The 25354-nt window shown below is 36.4% G+C and overlaps 1 protein-coding gene across 3 annotated transcripts in view; it reads left to right on the top strand.

Moving 5' to 3' along the window:
- Positions 1-25102, top strand: part of TMPO (thymopoietin) — a 39274-nt gene extending 14172 nt beyond the window's left edge. The window contains exons 3-9 of one of the 3 annotated variants that reach the window (XM_069095206.1): positions 3531-3689; positions 9321-9406; positions 19869-19988; positions 20087-20182; positions 20634-20744; positions 21924-22018; positions 22842-25102. In XM_069095206.1, the coding sequence (XP_068951307.1) occupies positions 3531-3689; positions 9321-9406; positions 19869-19988; positions 20087-20182; positions 20634-20744; positions 21924-22018; positions 22842-23139 (965 nt within the window). In that variant the 3' untranslated portion in view covers positions 23140-25102. Of the gene's footprint in view, positions 1-3530; positions 3690-4242; positions 7282-9320; positions 9407-19868; positions 19989-20086; positions 20183-20633; positions 20745-21923; positions 22019-22841 lie in introns of those variants that run through there. The other 2 variants (XM_069095207.1, XM_069095204.1) reach the window with 2 other exon arrangements.
- The last annotated feature ends 252 nt before the right edge of the window (positions 25103-25354 follow it).

The raw sequence follows: 25354 nt of genomic DNA on the forward strand, positions 1-25354 counted from the left end.
GGGGGGGGGGGGTGCATACAGAGGGTACCGTAATGTAGCGTGTAGCGTAGGGGATCACCTTCACTACAGTAGCAATCTCAATAGGGCTTATTTTCGGGATAGGTCTTATTATCGGGGAAACACGGTAATAGCACCTAGTGCACAGGGCTCTTGTAAGGATCAAATGACATTTATAAAGAACTTTGCAAACTTTAAAGTAATTCTTGTTAAAGTTATTATTTTATTATTTGCTGGAATAATCTTAAGATTCCAAGCGTCAGTTTCTTTATTTGTAGAGTTGGAGTAATAGTATTTCCATATTTCCCTCACAGGATTTTGTGAAGAAAGTGCTTTGTAGGCCTTAAACTACTAAATGAGTTTTTTTTTTCCTATGTAAGTTCAGTACAACATGAATGCCAAGATTTTAGTGTCTATTGATTATTCTTGGCTAAAGTTGACTAGGAACTTTTTACCTAACTTAGTAGGCCATAATATAAAAATACTATTCCTCCATTAAAAATTGAAGGAAGATATTCACAAATTACAGAATCAATTATTTCTCTTGATAATGTGCTGATGGGAGGGACAGGTGACAGGATTGTCTTCTAAATCTGCCATCTTCTGTGGCAATCACTTCCAAATCTATAGACCAGCAGTTCCTTGACAGAATGACTTTTTGTAATGCTTTGTGTATGATGGTTCTTTTTCTTTGTTTTGTGGTATATTTTAAGCATGGTGAAATTGTCTTCATTCAGATATTTAATAAATTATGAATCAGATGAATGCTTATTGTCAAGTCCTTGTACTCTGCCAGTTATAAAGCTCCAGTAACTGTTATTGCCTCAAGGGTCAAATATAAACTTCTGTTTGCCTTCACAGTTTGACTCCAGTTTACCTTCTCAGACATATTACACATTGCTCTTCACACACAGTACCTTCCAATTAACTTGGCTTCCACAGCATTCTATTTCTTGTCTCCCTGCCTTTGGGCCCATAGGTTGGCCCTGGAATTATACACTGCTTCTTATCTCTGCTTCAGAGGAGCCCCTTCTACTTGAAGTCGAGGCCTTCCTCTCCCCTTGTCTATCACACATGTTCTCACTGTGTATGTATACATCCTTTCCCTTCAATCGAATAAAACCTTGGGGGAAGGGACTATTTCATTTTTGTTCCTCTATCTAGCATTTAACACAACACCTGATTCAAAGTAGGCCATTTATAAATGCCCAGTAAATAATTAAAATAAGATGAATAGTGAGTTTGATTTCCCTTCATTTTGGTGTAAATTATTTGAGAGAAATAGTAGTTATACATATATATATATATATGTACTGGGCAACAATTTTATTCCAGGGACAAATAGTTAAAAAAAATTTTTCACAAAGATCCACCTTCTCTCCTTACTACCCTTTCTCTATAACCCTTCTCTATTCTCTGAGGAAGCAAGGGGGAAAAAAACTCCAGTTACAAACATGTAGAATCAAGCAAAACAAATTCCCACCTTGACCAGGTTCTCTCCCTTTAAATTTGTTGTCAGTTTGCACTCTAAATCCATCAGTTCTCCCAGGAGGTAAATTTCATCATGAGTGCTCTGGAATTGTGATTGTGATTGGTCCTTAGGGTCATCAGAGTTTTTAAATTTTTCAAAGTTGTTTATCTTTATAGTATTGTTTATGTTGTTATAATAGTAATTGTTATTGTTTTGCTATCTATATATTCCATTATATATAACAGTAATGTTATTGTTCCACTAACTTAACTCTGCATTGGTTTATATGTTTGCCATATTTCTCTGAAATCTCTTCCCACCATCACCCCAATCACCCCATTTTTCTTAACTGAACAATAGTATTCTTATTCATGTATCTGACCTTGTTCAGCCATTTTCCAGTTAATTTCCAATTCTTTACCACCACAAAAAGCTGTTATTGTTTTTGTACATGTGGGTCTTTTTACTCTTGTCTTTGGAGTATAGACCTAGTACTGGTATTATTGGGTCAAAGGGTATGTATGTAGTTTTATAGCTTTTGTAGCATAGTTCCAAATTGTTTTCCAGAATGACTGGGCTAGTTCACAGTTCCACCAACAGTGCATTGATGTACCAGTTTTTCCACAGCCCTTTTTGTCTTATTTTGCCAGTTGGATGTGTGGAGTTTAAACCAGGAGTTCTTAACCTTTTTTTGTGGTTAAGTTTTTTTGGTAGTCTGAACCTTATGGACCTTTTCTCTGGCTAGTGAAAATAAAAATGAATTCTCACTTCATATCTTCCTCTAAGTACATAGATACCCTTGAAATCTACCCACAGATCTCCCAATTAAAAATCTCAGGATTAAACAAATTGTGAGATTTTGTTTTGTAGTATAAGTGTTTTTGGCAAATGTTTTCTTGGAATGCCACATACTAATAGAGCTGATCCTTTTAGGATGTATTTATGTATTTATTTTTGCTTTTTGGAGGGCAATTGGGGTTAAGTGACTTGGCCAAAGTCACAGGGCTAGTTTTTTTGTGTTAAGTGTCTGAGGCCGGATTTGAACTTGGGTCTTCCTGACTCTGGGGCGGGTGCTCTATTCACTGCCCCACCTAGCCACTCCTCTTTTAGGAATTCTTGTAAGGAGTGCAGTTTGGGGGTTGTGTTGGGTTTTGGAAAGAAATTTGTTACAATTAATACTTATTTAGAAACCAATATAACACGAAGACAAGACAATTGTAAAATATGGAAACAGAAAGCTTTTTTAAAGAAAACTTTTTATCAAGACACTTCATTTATTAATAATGGAATTAAATTATCTTGTAGTTTTAACTTAAATTTGATAGACTGTTATAAATTACTGAAGTATGGTTACATTTAACACACCCATTGTCAGTGGGTGATATCAGAATAAGAAATGTTTACTGCCATGCCTAGTGTTGTGCTGTGCATTGCAGGGAATACAAAAAGGTTATGATATAATTGGGCATATAAAACTAGTGTGTGAAAAAAATTAAATGTTAAGTTTTGTGATTTTGATTATAAGTACATTAGTTAATTTTAAAAAGCAACCAGAATTGGGGGCAACTAGGTGGTGCAGTGAATACAGCACCAGCCCTGGAGTCGGAAGGACCTGAGTTCAAATGTGACCTCCAACACTTAACACTAACTGTGTGACCTTGGGTGAGTCACTTAACCCCAAATGCCCTGCCTTCCCCCTCCAAAAAAAAAAAGCAATAGGAATGGATTGTATTTGAGGAAAAGTTTCACATAAGAGATAGAAATTACAGTAGGACTGGAAGACAGGCAAATAATGTTTAAAACTTGCTTGGAGTAGTAAACATGCTGGAGAGGATTTGATAGAATGAAAATATAAAAGATAACTAAATAGAGTTAGTTTCTATGTACTGTGCCTTTGATTGACACAGCATGTTCATGTATCAGGTTTGTTTTTAACCATATAGATCAGTTAAATTTGAAATAATTACTAATAGGGAAAGAAGTAAAAAGCAACCAAAAGTAATAATAGAATAAGGGACTGACTACATGACAACAGTTACTAAACAAGTTTCATTTCATATAGGAACTACCAGGAAGCTATATGAGAAAAAACTGCTAAAACTGAGAGAACATGGTCCAGAGTCAAGATCTTCAACACCTCTGCCAGCAGTTTCTTCATCATCAGAAAATGCTAGACAGAATGGAAATGATGACTCAGATAGATACAGTGACAATGAAGAAGGTAAGTTTTAACATAGCAGTAAAAGAGCATGTAACTTTTTGGGGGGAGATTTGGGTAGAGTAGTGCTACCAGGTAAAAATATTTCAGGGTAACCCAAAAGCAGATATTTAGCCCCTGTTGTTCTTAATAAAGTAATGTGACATGGAAAATTTTTCCCTCATGACCACTCCTAACTTAAATCTTAAGATCATCATAATTGTTATGTGCTCATCAATGAATCTGACGGTTTCGGATAGGAATAAAAAGTTAATTATGATACTATTTAAAGAGCAATATGATTATGAGGATGGACATTCTAAAATCTAGTCTAAATAAAATGGTGTTTAATATATCTCCTGTTTCCCCCTTATTTCCTGACTGGTAATTTGACCCAGGTAGCCCGTATTCCTATACTAATTAACTTACCAGAATATAGAGAGCCAGAACATTTCTATGGATTTACAAAAAGTAGAGGCTTTCCCTTCCACAACATCATTTTAGCAAGGAGGCAAAAAAGAGAATCAGGTCATCCACCCAACTATACTTAAATTTCCTGCCTCTTTTGCTTCTACAGGGAAGAAGAAAGAACACAAGAAAGTGAAGTCCACTAGGGAGTCTGTCCGTATTTCTGAACTTCCAACCTCTCCCTCTGGTGGATTTTTTCAGGCAGTTTCTTTTCCTGAAATTCGTGCCCGTCCTCCCTTGGGCTGGACTGAATTACAGGCAGCTAAAAGAGGACATAGCTCTAATAGAGACCCATTCAGGGAACCTCTGAATGCCTCCAGCTCACTTGGCATAGGACAAGCAGAAAAAGTAGTTTCAGGAGAGGATCTTTTCGATTCTCTTAAGTATGGCCAGGATAGATTCTTGGGGGAAAGTTTGTTATCTTCTTCCCAGACTGAACCATTTGCCACATTGGCCTCAGCTTCAGCTAAGCCCTCATGTTCTCCTGCACTTAAAGACCCCATTCCCAAGTGCCTCAGAGACCACTTAGAGAACATATGTGGTAGAAATAAGTCTGAGTTTGGTTCTTCATTTACCGAGAGGGCATATAGTCTAGCACACTCAGTTCTCTCCCAAAATAGGGAAAAGCCAGACATTTTAGACAACTCCCAAGTAATTACTCCACCTCTAGCTGAAGCCATCAGAGATTATGTAAATTCTCTGTTAATAAAGGCAGGAGCAAGTAACTTACCTGGAATTTCTAACCCCAATTCAGCCAATGTGGAAAACCCACAGAAACGGGTTTGTCCGTCTCAGTTTCAAGAAACTGAATCCAGGTGTTCTCTCAAAAAGTTCCCCAGACTGCATGAGAGATCAGCAAAGGAAGGGGACTCAGGTTTTCTTCATGCTTCTCAAGATAACGTAGCACCTTCTGCCTTTGCAAAGGCTGTTATTTCTCAGTCACTCAGTACTTTGGGTATAGAAACTCCTAAGGAATGTCAGCATGACACATTAAATAGCCCAGAACCTTCTTTTCCCCTCCACGAATCTATTTTAAAGGTAATTGATGAGGAGTGGAGTCACATTGATAAGGAGATCCCTTCAGTGGCGAGCAAATACCCAGTTTCTTCTAGAGAGACAGCACACGTGTTGTCGGTTCCCAAAGTGGATGATGACATTTTAGAATTGACTTCTGAAGTCACTTCCCCTGCATCCACTCAGGCTTGCAATAAGCAGCTTGATCTTGCCCTTTGTAGAACATATGAAGCAGCCACAGGAGCCCTGCAGATTGCAGCCCATATTGCTTTTGTTGCTCGGGCCATACAGACAGACATAGGTCAGGTTGCACAGATTCTCAGCTCTGATCCCAGTCAGATACCTGAGGCAGTTAGAACTCTAAGCAAAACGTATGATGCAGCATCATTTCTCTGTGATGCTGCCTTTGATGAAGTGAGGATGGCTGCCTGTGGCATGGGATCTTCTACTGTGGGACGCCGGCACCTCTGGCTGAACAATGTCAAAGTCAGTCCCACTCATAAGAACAAGCTGTCAGTGCTCCCTTTCAGAGGGGGAACACTGTTTGGAGGAGAAGTACAGAAAGTTATTAAAAAGCATGGTAAGAGACAATGATGAAGTTGTAAGGAGAGATCTTTTCCCATGGTGATAAGGCATAAAAGCCCTGGAAACTTGGCTAGCAATTTCCAGCCATTAGGGGCCAAACTCAACTCACTCCTTCCTTTTTCTTTGCACAGATAAAAACCATATTTCTAAAACATTCAGAACATGGGAGTTGGCATTTTTATGGTTTATGGCTTACAAATTACTACTTAATTATTCCTTTAAAACTTTGCTGCATTTTCTTCAGTACTTTCCATTTGAGACTATATTTCTATAAGATTATGAAATTTTTAATAGATTACAAGTTTACCACCTTTCACAGTTAGGTGTACATTTTCACAACTAAGAAGCAAAATAAAAATCTTAGGTACATTTCAGTACTTTTAAAGATCTGTAATTTCACTGCTTTCAGTACATTTTCTGCAAAGCAAATTACAACTCCACATCTTAATGTATGCTTTAATAGTTATAGTGGCCAGCCTTCTAATGAAGAGCTTCTCCAAACTTTGATTAGCTAGTCCTCTGATACTAGTTTGTCTGTGGACCATATTAGAAGTTTTGCTGCTTAATCACACTATGCAAAACTTTGTATATCATTAGGATTGCTTTGAAGAAATTGGACACCCACTTTGTTTTGCCTTCCTTTTACTCTTCCAGTCACAGTGAGACATGAACGAGAATTTAATGTTAAATACACAGGGAAAAAAATGGAGAGTTTTAATTCTCAAATATCTCCCATTCCCATAGCTCCTCCTATCCCTTTTGTCTTATCCCCTTGTACCACAACTAGCTCACAAGTCCTTTCCTATCAAAGAAGAAGAAAAAAATAGTAATTTAGGTAGTCATAGATTTCCTATAAATAATTCCCCATAGGAATACTATGTCTTTATAACAACTATGTTTGTACTAGAAAGATCAGAATTGCTATTTTTGAATATTTTTTTTATCTTGTTTTGTGTTTCATATTAAGTAAAACTTTGTGATTAAAGTTAAAATGAATTTCCAAAATAAGTTTTAAATATTTGGTATGTAAAATTATGGCAATGCCAAAATTATGTTTATGTAGCTACTTCTACAAAAGCATGGTATCTTTTCTCATGTTTTGTTTTTGAAAGTATGTATTTAGTAACTGAATCCCCTCTTTTTCTGTTTTATGGGAAATGGTGGCTTTGGTCTTGAATGTACCAAAAATATTATCTGTAGAATAAGGTATAATAGCAAATGAACTGCTGACCCATCAAAAGTGCCTAGTTTTTTTATTGAGCAATCCAGAAACTTGTATATGATAGACTATATGAAGCAAATATATAAAAATTTAATAGCTGTTAAATATGATCACCTGGGTATTTGCCATTCCAGAACCTAACCAGTCTTAGATTTTTTTTTATATGTTTTATACCTCTTATCTGTCTTTGGACTTTGTAAGGAATGTTGTTGTTCGCTTTTGTCTCTTCTGAAATGCTGTATGTGCTACTTACAGAGCGCTGTGCAATTAAGTTGTGATAATGTAGAGTACCTTCACAAATTCAATAAAGTTTTTAAATTTGAAAAATACTGTGTGGCCTTCAAAAACCATGTAGCATGTGTGCTTATTCTTGGAACTTCACCAGATGATATTTGGTTTTTTTTTTGTTTGTTTGTTTTTTTGCTTTTTGGAGGGCAATTGGGGTTAAGTGACTTGCCCAAGGCACATGGCTAGTTTTTGTGTTAACTGTCTGAGGCTGGATTTGAACTCAGGTCCTCCTGACTCCAGGCCAGTGCTCTATTCACTGCACCACCTAGCATCCCCAGATGATATCTTATTCAACATGGATCACTTTCCCAGATCCTTGGAGTAAATATGACATCTTATGGTATTTACTTATCATTGAAAGCTTATATTGCCATATTCATGCTTTCATCACTCTTGATTTCCCTGTTTATAAGGAGCTGTGTTCTATACTACTTTAAGCTTCTTCCAAAAGTTGTCACAATTTTGAGGAATTAAATTTATTTTAATTCATTTAACTTCTTTGTATACATGCTAAATATGACTTGACTACTTTTCTTAACTTTGTTTTCCATTTCTTAAATTTCTGTTCTAATTCCTGTCCAGTCAAAACAAAACCCAAATGCCCCAGATTTAAGGAACCCAAAGGGATTATCTGTTTAGAGTTGGAAACAATCTAATTCAGTCTTTAAATTTATAGTTGAAAAAAACTGAAACCCAGGAAAGGTTGTGCCATGGTCACCTAGGTTTTAGTGAGAAAGCCAAGATTCAAACCCGGAGCATCCAAATATGTTCTGTCTTCCACTGCACCAGACTGTCTCAGTTTAAATAGCTCTTATCCAAAAATAATATCTTAATTGCCCTGGGGGGAGGGAGCACTTTGGTCCCTCAATCTGAAATAAAAGTAGTATTGCCTTGGTAAAATCACAGCTTCATTTAAAATTTTGACATTATAATAATGTTTAAGATCCAGAAAACTGGAGAAGAAATTTAAGATGACTCTGCAACTGCATCCATTTCAGGAATATAGGGGGTCTGCCTAACCCTTGATGTTAGCCCAGCATACACATTTATAGCTGATGGTTGAACAAGTAGTCACATAGTTTTTTCACTTGCTTAAGTGACATATGTGTATTGATTTTTCATTATTAAGGGGCCAAAGAAGGAAATAGTGAGGCCCAAGTACTTAGAATTTGGAATTTTTAGTTTTCCACTTCCTTAAGCTGTGGCATCAAAGCTTTTGACTAGGGGAGTAGAATTGCTGTCCTTTCTTTTTTTTTTTAGAAAGATTTGTAACAGTTTTAAGAAGATAGCTGATGACTAGGGAAGTTTTAAGCTAATAAGCTTCTTGATGATTATAAACTCCTTGAGCAAGGGAATTTACCTTATAGATATATCCTATTTGTAATCTCCATAATAGCTAACAGAGGTGCTTAAGAAATACTTTTAATTAAATTGATTTCTCAAGATATCAACAGAAGAATGTTCTGTGAATGGTTTTTATTTGTCATTGCATGCAGTTTAGCCCCCATTCCCCAGTATATTGCAACTACAGGGATAACAAATTCTTGGCCTTAGAGAACATAATTAATTTTGGTTATTCCCCTCAAGTACCATTTTCTGGTTAACTGTAAAGGAATGGCCAAAATCATTCCTTCTATAACATCACTTATTTCTTGAGTACACATAACTGTAGTTTACTTCCACTAAAGTTTTAATTTCTAGGCTATACCTAAGGTACTGTTATAATTAAAGTACTTTGTAGAACACTTTAGAATACAGAGCTCAATGTATTTTTTATAAAAAGGAGTTTGGTCCCAGAGAAAATGGTGGGGAGATGAAAAAAGTAAACAGCATGAAGAAATGGTCATTCTCTTGAGACAGATAAATAGGGCATACAATCAAATGGGAAAGTGGGGAACTGAAGAAGGCCTCATTTTTGGAGTAGATGTTGCATTTGAGCTGCTTTTTAGAATTTTGCATTTATTGGGGTAGGAATAAAATAGTTGAATTTTTAAAGACTAATGACAGCAAGATGAATTAAGAGTTAACTTGTTTTAAGTGCCAAAGAGTAATAATGGTGCTTTTGATGTTATTTCCAGAGCTCAAGCTTGAGAAGAGAGAGCCATTAAAAGGCAAGACAAAGACTCCAGTAACACTCAAGCAAAGAAGAGTTGAACATAATCAGGTAAGTACCTTTAGTTTATGATATAGTCACTTAGATGTATATTAAATTTTTTGGCAGTTGCTCATCTGACTTGATTTTCCTTTAATGGATGATATACAGGTCCTAACAAGTGCCATAAACTGTTAACAATAGAATTGTTTATACTAATATGTTAAATAGCATTACAAGTCTAGATTCTTGTCATGTGTTCAGTGTGCAGTAGTAGCTTGTGATTTCTCTGAGAACATCAAGTGTTCCATGTATTCTTTGTCAGTTCCGTGTCTTTTAAAAGCAAAGCAAACCGATAATCCACTCTGTGGCGTTGAGAAATGTTAAGATATGATCAGCTGAACCATAACATAAACAATCCTCTGCTGTCTGTCTCACTTAGAAACGTCCTTTCCTCCATGTAGCCACCTTGGAAAAGCTGACCTAGCAAGTTTTTCATCCTCCTGCTTTGGACTTGCTGTCGCCTTAGGACTTCCTTTACTTTGGTCCAGAGTTTTCAGGTCTTAACACTGATGATTGGTGAGAACAGATCCCAGAGCCTGCTCTTTTTCTTTACCACTGTTGTGCCCCCTTGCTGACGTTGGTCTTAGGCCTCCTGAGAAAATGCTCTCTTTTCCCAGAGAAATTTTTCTCATTTTTACCTCTGAACTCCCACCTCAAAATTGCCAGTTACCAGAGTTGCCACACAATGACTTTGAAGTCATCTCAGGACCTGGAAGTATCTCTTCGAGGCTTGATGGTAGTAGGACGTCTTTCCCTTACAAGTCCTTACCCTCTCCTTCTGTAACTTCTTTCCCAACCCTTGAGTCCATTTTCTTCTTACCCCACAGTAATTATTGAAAAAATTCAAGTTATATTTAGTATGTATACAAAGAAGTTAAATGAATTAGAATAATTCATTTAACTCAAAATAATTCACCTGTGTGGTGGGAGAGGAAAATAAACCTAGTTTTCCACTATATGTTACTGGTATCCCAAGTTGAATAACTGAATATTCCCCCCCCCCCCCCATAAAACATAATTATACATGGCAAATAATAAATCTGGGTTCATATCTCTTTGTACTAATCCTATGTCATCGAGAAAGTCTCATCATGTCTCTGAGGCTCAGTCTTTCTAATCTGTAAAATAATGACAATATTTGGTCTCAGAGAATTATTACAAGGATTAGATCAACTAATCAAGGACCTAGATTCTAGGTTAAGTACTCAGCAAACTTTAGAGCATTACATAAATGTATTACTTGCTACTATATTTATTTACTATATATATAAATTATTTTGGAGGGGGTGAGGCAATTGGGGTTAAGTGACTTGCCCAAGGTCACACAACTAGTTAAGTGTCAAGTGTCAGAGGCTGAATTTGAACTTAGGTTCTCCTGACTTCAGGGCTGGTGCTCTATTCACTTTGCCACCTAACTGCCCCTTCTCCCTTTTTTTTTTTCCCAAAATTTTATTTTAGACTAAAGTGCCAGAACACAAATACAGAATAGAGAAAAGAAACAAAAAGATATCATAAACTTAAATATGGGAACTTAAATACAAAGTTAGAAAAAAAGAAAAAAACATAAGAGGATTCAAAATACGTAAATAAATTTTTATTTCAAGAAAGCCTATGATACTCATGCTGAGAATTTGTCCATCTTTGCTTCCTTGTGAGTTTCTTTTGTTCTCTGCTATGCACTTTTTTTACTTTGTTCTTTTTTTTCCTCTCTCCCCCCTGGCTACAATAAAGTTTAGATATGTTTCTCTATAACTATAGATATATATATATATATATATATATAGACATATACTTTCCCAAACCTATTCTACTCCTAATCTTTGTTTTTATCTTTGTGCATCTCTTGTTTCCTATCCCTCCTGCCTCCTCTACTTTATTTCTTTTTCTTTTTTTTGTAAGTAAGGTGGATTTTATTTTATTTTATTAATTTTTTTTCAAATGCTTTATTAACTTCTGATTTACATCATTCATTTCCACCAGATTTTGAGTTACAAATTTTCTCCCCATTTTTCCCCTACCCACCGGCCCAAAATAGCAGTCCCACAGGATATCCCCTCCTCCAATCTGCTCTCTCCCATATTTTCTCCCATACCCCTTTCAACTTTTCCAGTGGATCTCTATGCCCCAGTGCCTGTATATCTTAGTTCCCAATTGCATGTAAAATAGTATTGATAATAGTGTGTGTATATATTTATTTGTATATCTCTCTCTATATATATACACACACATACATATTTGAATCTTTGATTTTAAAACTTTGAATTCCAGATTCATTCCCTTCCTCCCTTGTGACCTACCCTTACTGGGAAGATAAGAAGTTCAGTATAGATTGTACATGTGTGGCTAATGCAAAACGATAACATAGTAGATATATTGTAAAAGACTGACTGTATTTCCCTCCCTCCTATCCCACCTCCCACTTGTTCTAGTCTCTACTTTGATCCCGTCTCTTTTCAAAAGTGGGTGCTTCCAACTTACCTCCCCCCAGCCTGCCCTCCCTTCCATCATCCCCTCTCTCGTCCCCTTCCCCCCCCCACTCTCCTGTAGGGTGAGATACCCTATTTCGTGTGTATTTCATTCCCTCCTCAAGCCAAATTTAATGGGAATAAGGTTGACCCATTCCCTTTTGCCTTCCTATTCTTCCCCTCCATTGTAACCATTTCCCCTTGCCTCTTCTGTATGAGATAGTTAACCCCATTCTGTCTCTCCCTATCTCCTCTCATTATATTCCTCTCTCACCTCTTAATTTCACCTTTTAAGTATCATCCCTTCCTGTTAAATTCGTCCTGTGCTCTCTGTCTATGTATACCTAAACATATATACACACATTCACATATGTATTCATATGTCCATATACCCTCATATATAGACATATATATTTCTATTCCCTTCAACTACTGAGAAAAGTTTCATAAGTTACAATTACGCATTGTTTTTCCATGTAGGAATGTTAATAGTTCAACTTTGATAAGTTCCTTATGATTTCTTTTCACTGTTTACCTTCTCATGCTTCTCTTGCTTCTTGTATCTGAATGTCAGATTTTCTGTTCAACTCTGGTTTTTTCATCAAGAATACTTGAAAGTCCTCTATTCCACTGAATGACCATATTTTCCCCGGAAACATGATACTCAGTTTTTCTGGGTAGGTGATTCTTGGTTTTAATCCCAGCTCCTTTGCCCTCCGGAATATCATATTCCAAGCCCTTTGATACCTCAGTGTAGAAGCTGCCAGATCCTGGGTTATCCTGATTGTATTTCCACAATATTCAAATGGTTTCTTCCTGGCTGCTTGTAATATTCTCTCCTTAATCTGGGAATTCCAGAACCTGGCTAACTCCTAGGAGTTTTCTTTTTGGGATCTTTTTCAGCAGGTGATTTAGTGGATTCTTTCGACCTCTATTTTGCCCTCTGGTTCTAAAACATCAGGGCAGTTTTCTTTGAGAACTTCCTGGAGGATTATTTCTAGGTTCTTACTTTGATCATGGCTTTCAGGTAGTCCAATAATTTTTAAATTATCTCTCCTGGATCTATTTTCCAGGTCAGTGGTATTTCCCATGAGATATTTCACATTGCCTTCTATTCTTTTATTTGTTTGGATCTGTTTAACAGCATCTTGATTTCTCATAAATCATTAGCTTCCATTTGCTCCAATCGAATTCTGAAGCAATAATTCTCCGCAATGAGCTTTTGAGATTCTTTTTCCATCTGGCATATTCTGCTTTTTAAGGCATTCTTCTCCTCATTTCCTTTTTGAGCCTCTTTTGCCATTTGAGTCAGTCTGTTTTTTAAGGTATTGTTTTCCTCAGTCAGGCTGACTCTCATTTTGTAATTTTCTTGCATTGTTCTCATTTCTCTTCCCAATTTTTCCTCCACTTCTCTTATCTGCTTCTTAAGGTCCTCTATGGCTTGTAACCAGCTTGTATTTTCCTTTGAAGCTTTTGGTGCAGGAGTTCTGACTTCAGTGTCTTCCTCCTGTTCCATGCTTTGCTCCTTTTTGTCCCCAAAATAGGAGTGTGATGTTGGAATCTTATGTCTGCTTGGTTTCCTTTGCCTGGTCATGTCACCCCCTCAGTCACTTCACCCCTGGGCTTTTTGCCACAGTAGTACTTTGCCATCAGACAGGGGAGCTTTCGTCCCAAATGCTGGGGTTTTCTCAGCTGCCAGAGGTATTAGATGGGTGCCCTCTCTGAGGTCTCCAACACGCTCTGGCAAGCTGGACACACACCCCAGGACCTCTACCCTAGACTGCAGTCCAGATCCGAGAAGGTTAAAGCAAGAGCGATTACCCCTCAGACTGGTGCTTGGTCCCCCTACACTCTGCAGGCCAGTTGCTGAAGCTACCTGGCTGGCTGTGCTGGTGTCTCAGCAGCTTCTCGCCCCAGGGGGCAAAAGCCATTCACTCCCACTTACTGGGTCCCAAAGTCCAGACTGCACTGACCTCTCACTTTGTCCTTCACATATATATGTTGATAAATCTGGAAACAGCCACAGGTGCTGCTGATCTGGAGTCCCTCTGGCTGGCGGCTGGTCAGGCCTGCCCTGGGGCTAAAGCCTCTGAGTGGGACTTGGCTGGAGCGCTGAGCTGGCCGATTCCTGCCGGCCTGCCAGGCTGTCCTCAGCGGGAGTTTAGCTTCTCTGTGTCATTTTGTGGGTTCTGCAGCTCCAAAGTTTGTTTAGAGTCCCCTTTTTACATGGTTTGGGGAAGGTGGAAGCCGGAGTAGCGGGGAGGTCCTGCTTCTACTCCGGCATCTTGGCTCCGCCCCCTCTACTTTATTTCTACCCACTACCTTGCCCTCCTATGACTTGCCTACCCCCTCCAAGTATCCCTTCCCTATCCTCCCATTCCCATAAATCTAAACACCCTTCCATACCCTTATTTTGCCTATATGTTAAGATTTTTGTGGGAATCTCCCAGTTAAACACACTTTATTTTAGGACCATAGGATCATAGATTTAGAGCTGGAAGTTTCCTTAAAATCTATCGTGTCCATCCTTTTTATTTTATAGTTGAGGAAACTGAGGCTAAGAGAAATTAAGTGTCTTGCCTGAGGTCACAAGAGGCAGGATTTGAACCTGGGTCTTCTTTGTTTTTTTTGTTTGTTTTCTTGGAGGGCAGTTGGGGTTAAGTGACTTGCCCAAGGTTACACGGCTAGTTTTTGTGTTAAGTGTCTGAGGCCTCATTTGAACTCAGGTCCTCCTTACTCCAGGGCCAGTACCCTATTCACTGCGCCATCTAGCCGCCCCTAACCTGGGTCTTCTTGATGCTAAGTCCAGCAGTATTAGCTATGTGTATGTGTAAATATGTAGATAGATATTTTAAGTTGTACTTGTTTATTTTAAGGTTTAACATAAATTCTTGGAATATCACCCATTTAATTAGAGATCTTTTGTATCTACAGTTCTTTAAAAAAAATTATTTATTTTTAGTTTACAACATTCAGTTTCACAAGCTTTTGAGTTCCAGATTTTCTCCTCTTCCCAACACGGCTTGCAATCTGATATGGGTTCTACATATACATTCATTTTAAACATATTTTCACTTTACTCATGTTGCAAAGAAGAATTATAACCAATGGAATGAACCATGAGAAGAAAGAAACAAAACAAAGAGAGACAGCAAATAGTCTGCTTTGATCTGCATTCAGACTCCTATCATTCTTTCTCTGGATGTAGGTAGCATTTTCCATCATGAGCCTATTGGAGTTGTCTTAGAATCTTGCATTGCTAAGCAGAGATAAGTGTGTCAGAGTCAGTCATCACACACTGTGGCTGTAACTGCACACACTTGTAGTTCTTCTTGCATCTACACTTCTGAATGATTAAACCAGAAGGGAAGGGAACCAGGGCCCAGGTGGCTCTATTTCTGTCGGTCTTGGTGCTCTCGCTTCCTCCCTGGTTCCAGTACTTACTAGTATATCTCTTAGCCACTACCACTATCAGTACCCTGATGCTGTCTTCAGCTGAGATTTGTGCACATATCTCATTTGCTAAGGCAAATTTGAAATTCTTTTTATTTATGGGGGGGGCAGTTGGAGTTAAGTGACTTGCCCAAGGTCACACGGCTAGTAATTGTGTCAAGTGACTGAGGCCGAATTTGAACTCAGGTCCTCCTGACTCCAGGGCTGGTGCTCTATTCGCTGCACCACCCAGCTGCCCTTTCTCTTTTTTTTTTTTTTTTTAATTTGAAATTCGTAAAAAAAAGAATTTTAATAATAAAGGGAAAACAAAATCCAAAGGTTATTTAAACAAAGTAAAGGGTGCAGAATTCTGATCCTGAGTTTAGTGTCTAGCTAAAGATAAAGTCAATACACAGTATGTTTTTCTTTTTATTGATTCAGTCATGTTTGAGTTAAGGTAGATTTGAGTTGGTACTACCACTTCCAGTCTTAATTCCTTCTGCCCTGCTCTGTCCATTGTAAATTCAAGTTGTACCTGATCTTTCTTTGCTCATAAATGAAGAGGGTACTTTCTGATTTCTCTCCCTTGCCTTCTGCCCTTCTACCCCTCCTTTTTTATCAGGCCCCTGCTTATAGGTGCTTTCTTCATCCTTTACCTGGAGGGCTCCAACTTAGCCCCTCCCCTCCCCATTCCTCCCTTCATATTTACTATCTAGTCTAGTAGATCAAATATAAATTCTTGTTTATTCCCATCCTGACCCCAAACCTGTCTTTTAAGCCTCTTTGTACATTCCTTCCCCTCCTGCGTGCTGATCTAGCCAAACCTGGCTTTATTTCCCTTCCTTCTAGGACAGTCTGTCCTCATCTCTCTACCTGTGGTGGTGGCAGCGTTCCCTCCTTAGTGCTAGCTCTAGGACCGTCTAATACATCAAGCCTTTCCTGATCCCCCTCACTGCTGGTACACTCTTCCAAAAACTGCTTTGTGTTTAACTAGCGATTTGCATTTATTTATTTTGTACTTATGCTGTATATATTTTTATATGGAATTGTTTTCCCCACTAGAATATGAACTCATAGTGGTTATTTCCTCCTTTGTTCTTTTATCCCCATAGCCTAGCACAGTGCCTGGCATATAGTAGATGCTTCAGAAATACTTATTGATTAATAGATTACTAAAGTAGACTATGAAACCAGGCCCTCTTCACCTGTTGTTCACTAGCAGTTATGTGACCTTGATAGTCAATTTCATGTTTCCTTTTGTTTCTCCTTACCTCTTCCTTCTCCCTATAATATTCCTAGGAGTTTTCTTTTTGGGATCTTTTTCAGGAGGTGATCAGTGGATTCCTTCAACCTCTATTTTGCCCTCTGGTTCTAAAACATCAGGGCAGTTTTCTTTGAGAACTTCCTGGAGGATGATTTCTAGGTTCTTTGATCATGGCTTCCATGTGCCATCTAGCCGCCCCCACTTTAATGTACTTTTAAAAATCTTTGTGAATGGGACTACTGGGTGGTACAGTGAATAGAGCACCGGCCCTGGAGTTAGGAGGATCTGAATTCAAATCTGGCCTGAGTCATTTAACACTTACTAGCTGTGTGACCTTGGACAAGTCACTTAATCCCAATTGCCCTGCCTTCTCCCCTCCAAAAAGCAAAAAAAAAAAAAAAAAACCAAACCTTTGTGAGTGTTAGTTATCATCATCATTATCAGATGATGTTGTGATTTGCCCCAGGGTCACACAGTTGGTTAGTTGCCGAGCCAAGGCCAGAACCTATTTCTCCCAACTTCTGGATCAGGGCTTTTCTGCTAGACCACTCTGCAGTCCTCACTTATCTATCACAATTATAGGTGCTTTCTTTTCAAATGTGGGTAAGTTAAAGGGTCAGTGCTCTATTTCTTATTCAAAAGCCAAACCTATACACCAGAATACTCTGTTTAAGCCTGGGGTCATATTAGGTTTTCTAAAGCATTTTTTTAGACCTTTGTTTTAGTTGGAGTTCATAATAATGATTCTGTATATCAAGGATCTGGGGTTTCATAACTGGATGCTACCTCCATTGAGGAAGATTGCAGCTTTTCTGTGTCTCAGTATAGGACCTTTGAGGGTTTCTGTGACTGTTCATACTTTTGAGAGTTGAGTTATTTTTCATCACTCTGCAACCTACCTGGTTATGAGATTTAACAACTTAGCTTAATTCTTCTGCTCCAAATACATAGTCTGTTCACCAGACCTTGGGTTACACAGGCATTACCTCTGAGAACTTAAGGTTATACCTCAGTGCCATGATGAGTCAGCAGAATGGAGAAATACCTTCATAATGTTGCTTTTTAAAAAGTTAAAAGCAGCCTTTGGATGATGTGGCAGAGGACCTTGAGGGACAGTGTGGGCTTAGTGGGTGGTGTAACAGCCCTGGACTTGAAGTCTGGAGACCTGGATTTGAGTCCCATCTCCAGACACCTACCAGTTATGGGATCATTGATTGGTAAGTGATAGATCTCCTTATCCTATAAGATGAGGATAACATGATTTGTAGTACCTTCTTTACAGGTTTATTGTGATAAGTAATTTGCAGAGTGTTAAAACACTAGGTCAAATTGTTATTATTAAAGAGATAAGAGATAAAGAAAGGTTGTCACACAGCTAGTTACTGAGAGAGCAAAAGAACCCATTTTTGTTGCTTCATTATAGCCACGATTTATTAGTTTCTTCATTTGTAAATTAGGCCTCTCAGAGTTGTGAAGATCCAATGAGTTATGGTCTTTGTAAACCTTAAAGGAACAGAATATATGTGAGCTGTTATTACTGATACCTTATATCAGAACTTTTCAAAAATGCTATCTATAAAAAGCCATAAGGAGTAGGTTAGCTAAATTTAGGTTTACTTTATAAAGTAATGGTATGTTAAGGGAGAGAGAAAATTTGCAGCTACTCTGTAATTAGGACTTCAGTTTTTTTGTTTGAAGCATATTCTTAAAGTAGAAGATATATCCATATTCAAATTAAAATTTAAAATATCTCTTTAATAGTTAAGATAATTAGAATTTACCTGTATTTTATTTGTAGCTATAGGCATATACAAATTTATTTCCTAATTATTTTTTAAGCTGAAACTAAATTTAACTTATGTTCAATGAAAATACACTAATTTATAGCAAAAATAGGCATATCAGAAATTCGAAATGGTAGAGAAAAGCCACAGGGCAGCTAGGTGGCACAGTAAATAGAGTACCGGCCCTAGAATCAGGAGGACCTGAGTTCAAATCTGGCCTCTGACACTTAACACAAAAACTAGCTGTGTGACCTTGGGCAAGTCACTTAACCCCAGTTGTCCTCCAAAAAGCAAAAAAAAAAAAGCCACATTAATACTAATATCTAATATTATTACTAATAATTATAATATGATTATAAATATAATTATATAATAATTATTATTAATATCTAATATTATTATCTATTCTAATAGGACTATCCAGGAATGAATAATATAGCTTGATAAGTATATCATGACCAAGGTGATCATATGATGTTCTTCCATGGGGCCTGACACATTTTTCAAGTATTTTATCATTCTGCCAAAATGAGGTAACTGTTGGTATAGGTACAATCACCTTGGCCATATGGATGTCCATTATGGATCATACTGAAATGTTGTGATCTTCTGTGGTTATTATGTAATGACATTATTGGGTAAACACTGTTGAATTCCAAAAAATAGTTTAAAATTTTTCACAGAGGGATAATTGCTCATATGTACCATTGAGGAATAGCATTTAAGATTGCCTCTGCATCTCTTTGTGGCAGGGAATACCTGAAGAGGCTTCTGTAGCAACATTATCTTTGGGCCACATATACGTGCCTGGCCTGATTCTGTTATGCCATGCAATTTAAGGAGTTGTTTCCAGGGATAGCTGGAAACCTAAAAGAGGTGTTTATAGATTATAACTGGACTTGTATCATTTTTACTGTGCCTGTTTAACTGCTGACTTTAGGAAAAAAATCATGTATAATCTGATAATATTCTCAAAAGTTTAATAACAAAACTTTCGTGTATTTATTGGAAACCTTTGATTTAGGGAGTGATCCTTTCCCATGGGGATTGATAATCTGGTTTGGTTTGGTTTTTTGAGGTTGTTGAGAGAGTTGAATATGATCTTTGATGTCAAAGATAAAAACAAAAATAGCTCATCAGAGGTCTGTCATTGAGCCCATTGATTATTTTTGTCATGTTTCCCCATCCCTCCTACTTGAGAATGTTTGGTTATCAGATTTTAAGTGTTAGAGTTGGGCTTTTCACTTTATTCCAATGTGTTTTCAGTACTATCTAATAATGATCTGATTATTAGTATAATAAATGGAGGAATTTTTCTGTAAATTTGGAAATACTCTAAAGGTGTAACTTTGTGTGCACAAATGTTGGTGTAGCCATTTGATGACTATGTTGGCCAATTGTGTGTACTCTTTTGGAAATCAGTTGGCTTGGGAAAAATTTTTCCTGAGTGATAATATAGCCACGAGTTAAGGTGTTGGTGTTTAATGCTGGTATATGATTTTCTAACTTGTTGATGCTTGAAATAGAGTTATTCTCAAGCTGGACTTACTGAGACTCTCTGGACAAGTGGATCTTCAAAAAGCGGACGCCTGCAGGGATTAACTAGGGAGCCTACAAGAGGGTCGAGAAGAACTCCAAGGAAAAGGGTGATGCAAGGCTTATTGTTTGGAATGGTTTGTCAGACTGGCAGGGCTTTAGTGATGATTTTACATTTATTATTTTTGTTTTGTTTTCAAACTAACAGGTGGAAACTGCAGAACAGTTGCGTGTAGATGGTGAAGTAATTTCAGAGAGTCTTCCTATAGCTGAAACTATAATGGCTTCAAGCAACGAGACCTTAGTAAATATATTTCCTAAGTTATGCAAGTGGCATTCTTCTGTAAATTGATAACTAAAACTGGGAAGGTGGTGAATCTTGACAAATTTCTAATTCATATTTGTTGAAAATACTTTTACTTTCTCCCAATCTGAGTTTATTTTAAAAAAAAAACGTTCCTAAAATAAATAAACAGTTGTTATAAACAACTAATTTGAACTTACCTTTTGTTCAGGGTCTGAAATGGGTTGAAGAATCTTTTTGCCAAAATAATTTTTTGAGAATTGCTGTAGCTGAACATGTGCCGTGCTTTTCAAATTACGTTTATTTCAAGACTGTGCTGCCTGTTTTTATTTTAAGAGTTCCTACCATTTAACTATTACACTATTATGACTTCAGTTTTAGTGTTGTTGTTTTTTTTTAATCTTTATTGTGCTTGGCTAATTCTCAGTCTGAATAATTTGAATCTTGGCAGGTTGTCAATAGGGTGACTGGAAATTTCAAGCATGCACCTCCTATTCTGCCAATCAGTGAATTCTCAGACATACCCAGAAGAACACCAAAGAAACCATTGACAAGAGCTGAAGTAAATGATTAAAGTTTAGATGAGATGTTGTGATTCCTCTGTTTTTGGAGGATATGTTTGTATCTTGAAGTTGGGGGGAGGGAACCAAAGCTTTACTTATTGAGTTGCACCAATAATTAAAATTAGTGAAGGATCACATTGTTTACAAAGAGATCATGTATATGAACAACATAACAGATTTTCCAAAGACAGACTTGAATTTTACCAGTAAGAGCAGTAAAACTAACCTGACAGTCTAATGATAGAACTAATACCACTGTCGTCTTGCTGCTTTTTATGCCTCTGAAGTTTCTGTTTCATGGGAGAGGGACAGGGAACATTCTGGTGCTGTGTGGATTTTCTCTTTGTTCTCTCTGCTGTGGATAGAAGTCAGAAGTGTGGTAGATGGGTGCTTTACAATTGGGTGATTTTACTTCTTATTAGCTAGTGCTGTAAAGAGATCTTGGATGGCTGGTTAATCCTTCTTTAACCCATCTTTTAGTATCTTCCTTAACTGTACTAACATGCATGGTATCTTACAACTATTTTACTGGCCTTTTTTTTTTTTTTTTAACTACTACAAGAGAATAATACCAAGTGTGCCTAATCTTGATCTGTGTCCTTCAGGTTGAAAACAGTAACAAATAAAAGAAATCTTTTCTTATTTGTTTGTAAGCATTTGCATGTTGCCTAAGAAGGGGAATCTGGAATTGCTACTCATTACTACCTCATAGCTTAAGAAAAATTCAGTACCGTGTGTTTTTAATTACTTTTTGAGATGTAGAATTCAATCTCGCTAGAATGTCTATATAATGAAGCAAGAGGAAAGAAATTTTTCTTCACTCTTATTGTGGGTGATCATGCCAGATGAAATGATGTGCTCAGTATAGCTATATGAATCCTGATGGTTTGGGTTAGGGGAGGAGGTTGTGTGGTTTTGTTTTTATTTGTGAAGCAATAATTTTCTTAACTAGCCATATGTAAAGATAGTTTTACTTAAAGATCACTGAGAGTTTTGAATATGGGAGGACTAATGTGCTAAACTAATTTGAAAGTGAAGTTTGTAACCACAGTTATAAGCTAGAAGATATAACTATACATGCATGGGCAAACAAAAATAACTATCACTTTGAGCCACTTTAATGTATATCCATTTTAATTATCCAGATTATATATATTTTTACCTTTTTTCTTGTATAGGTGGGAGAAATAACATTAACAGAAGACAGAAGAATCGAAAGAGATATTCTTAAAGAAATGTTTCCCTTTGAAGCAGCTACACCAACAGGAATTAGGTACTTAGCTATCTACTACTTGAGAATTTCTTTGTTTTCACACATGGTGCAGCTGACAACAATGTGACAGCAGCTCTGCCTTCGGTCTTAATTTTATCTATAGGGGAACAATCTGTTTCAGTCCATAACTCACTAGGGTACTTAGAGGTATTTATGGAATTTCAGAGTTGAAAGAGATCTTAAATATGATCTAGTCTTCACTTTCAAAAAGTAAACAGTCAGATCTTTGGGTAGGTAAGTAATTTATCTAGCTAGTTGTTTTGGGGAAAGTGGCAGATTTTTCCTCTTTTTTTTCAGTATTAAGAAAAACAGTCTTGATATTACTCTAGTAACAGAAAAGGCTGGGTATTATTTGTATTGAATTGCTGCTCTTGGTCAAATGACCCAGATTATTCCTCATATTCTAATGTCACACTCTAAATCTTACTGGTGTAATTTTCGCATTATGAAGCAAAGGTCCTAATATTTAATAATAGTACTAGTTTTTAAAAGATTGAACTTCATGCAACATTTATTAATATACAATATTTTCATCTTTAAAAATAAAGCCTGGTTTTTCCCCATAGGGAAAAGTTCTTTAAAAGTGTTTTAAAATTGTAATAGAAATATACTTTCATGTAAACAGAACTTTTTCACATCTAATTTTCTGTAGTACCATTTTGATAAATGAATAAAATTACTTGAAATATGGAGAAGCTGAGTCGTGCATATATATATATATATATATGTAGATTAGAGAAATTGTCTTCTATTTTACTCTGAGGGAACTGGTGTAAATTATTTAAATTGTGACTTAGATTCTCTTTTTTTTCCCCTCACACAGCGCTAGTTGTCGCAGACCTATCAAAGGGGCTGCTGGCAGACCGTTAGAACTTGGTGACTTCAGGATGGAGGGAACCTTTTCGTCAAAATATGTCCCTAAATATGCTCCCTTGGCTGATGACAAGACAGAGAAGACAAGAAAAGGACGCTCCATTCCCATGTGGATAAAGATTTTGCTTTTTGTTATTGTGGCCGTTTTCTTATTTTTGGTCTATCAAGCTATGGAAACCAACCAAGGAAATCCCTTTTCTCATCTTCTTAGTAATGGGTCTACTAATATTCAGGCAAAGGCCAACTGAGTGTTATCTCGATGGCACACCCAACCAACTTGGTCTCCTATTTTTAATAACTATAGAAAGAACTCTTGTTGGCTCAAGAACTACTTTTAAAAATAATGTGATTTCAACTTCTTAAATTTAATATTCATTGAAAATGAACAAGACAGTACAAATGGACTCCAGTTTAAATGTTTTGGAACTTGGACTAGTAGGAGATCACTTTGTGCCATATGAGTAATCTTTTTTTAGCTCTCTGGAACTTTTTTGTAGGCTTTATTTTTTTAATGTGAGCATCTTAATTCTTTTGAAAAAAATGTATATTTGTTTTGTGTTTTGGGGAAATGAGAAGGGCAAAACATGGTAGAATAATGTGAAGGTAAATGTTTTAAATGCCCTGAATTCATGCAGAAAAGATTTTTTAAAATTATTTCTCCTGGACAGAATGTTTAGAGAAGAAATGTGAAAAACATAATCTAATGCAGGATAAAGGGAAATTTATTGGAGGTTGTGTTTTCTATTAACTGCAGCCAAGTATTTGACATTGTTTATTTGAAAAAGTACAGCAATAATCACTTATGTAACTTTTTAGTAATGTTACTGTAATCCTGTTGTACTCATTTTTATAACAAATTTCTAGTATCATGACATATTAGTAAATTCACCTAAGCATAGGATCAAGTCTTACCTGAAGATCATTTTTTAGTGTTAATTTACATGTTTGAAAAACTTATTTACTATAGTGCTATAGTTCACAACTTAATACTTGTTTTCCCCAGAAACTTTTGTTTCTTATTGATTTAATTAGCTCCAGTTTACTGCTAAAATAACATTTAGATGAAGATTTGTGTGTGTGTGCAAAGAATTTAAGAAGTTTATAGCACCATGCTTAAATTTCTTCCATCCATTTGACTTAAACTGTTAAAACTAGGCTCATTTCATTAAGTAAATTTTGCCAATTCTTTTTGTCCCATATGTAATGTAATCTGATTATGTTTCATAAATGTTTATTTTTAAATTGCATTGTTACTTTCTTGGATACTCCATCCTTTACTCATGAAGTTCTATACTCTTGATATGAGGAGGGCATTATAATGCTTTTTATTCACTCTTTGTAGTTGTCTTATTTTTTTAATTGAAATTTACCTCATATATAACTTGGTTAAGTAGACAGCTGAGATTTTGGTAGAATCAAGTGAAATGTGTAAAAATTAAAAGTTGTGCTTTTGAATTTGAAATATACAGCCATTGGTCATATAGTATACTTTATACAAATAAGTTATTTTAAAATACCATGTCTTATAAAGACTGACATTTCTAATAAAAGAATAAACTAAAGACATATGTTTAGATGGGCACTAAATTTTGATCTGAACTAGACATATTCTAATGTTTAGTTTGTAGATAACCTGTAGTCATTTTAGTCAAGAATAGGCACTCTAATTTCAGAGTAAAGGGACTGAAATACCAGCTCTTAACCTAGAAATATTTGCTGATTATAATGAAAATACTTCTTTTTCTTAAGTACATCACTTCAAGAGAGGTCATATCCTACCCTTTCCTACCAGGACATGACTTGAGTTTTGGTTGTAATCTTAGTCTAACTTTGTTCTTGAATTTTTCTCATTTAGTTGTTACGTGTTTAGGTCTTATGTTCTTCCTGTAGAAATTAAGAAGCCACGTTTGATGTTTGATGTTTTAAAACCTAGGAAAATCATCACGATTTAGGGTTGTATATAACATATGATCAGTACTTTCATAGGAAGAATATGGTCCACAATAGCACAGGTAGGACTAATTTAAACATCCAGTCAATTTAAAAAAACAAAAAAAATCCATGTAATCTGTTTTGTCTTTGTCTATTTTATGCCACTTGAGTAAATGTGTCTGAGCAGTAAATTCAAAGCATTTCTTTCTGATTAAATTGTAGAAGTAGTAATTAATACTTTACAATACAATCTGATTAATAAAAAATAAATAACCTCTAGTTTTGTCATTGTAGTAAGTGCTTTTCAGATAGCATAGGCAAATTCTTTAAACAATCCTCAGATAATAAATATTCTCATGGGGATATTTGTGAATTGTGATACGATAAAATCCTTGAATTTTTTTTTTATTCTTACATTAATATATCACTCCATATTTCATTTGTAATATTTAAATAAGGCATTCATTCATTAGCTCATGAATAAGCAGTTTGTGTTGATGATGTCCCCAGTTGTCATTGTAAGTACTATTG

This window comes from Petaurus breviceps, unplaced genomic scaffold (genome assembly GCF_028583685.1).
Source record: "Petaurus breviceps papuanus isolate PSGF00001 unplaced genomic scaffold, PetGlider_PUasm1.0 225, whole genome shotgun sequence".
Lineage (NCBI taxonomy): Eukaryota > Metazoa > Chordata > Mammalia > Diprotodontia > Petauridae > Petaurus > Petaurus breviceps.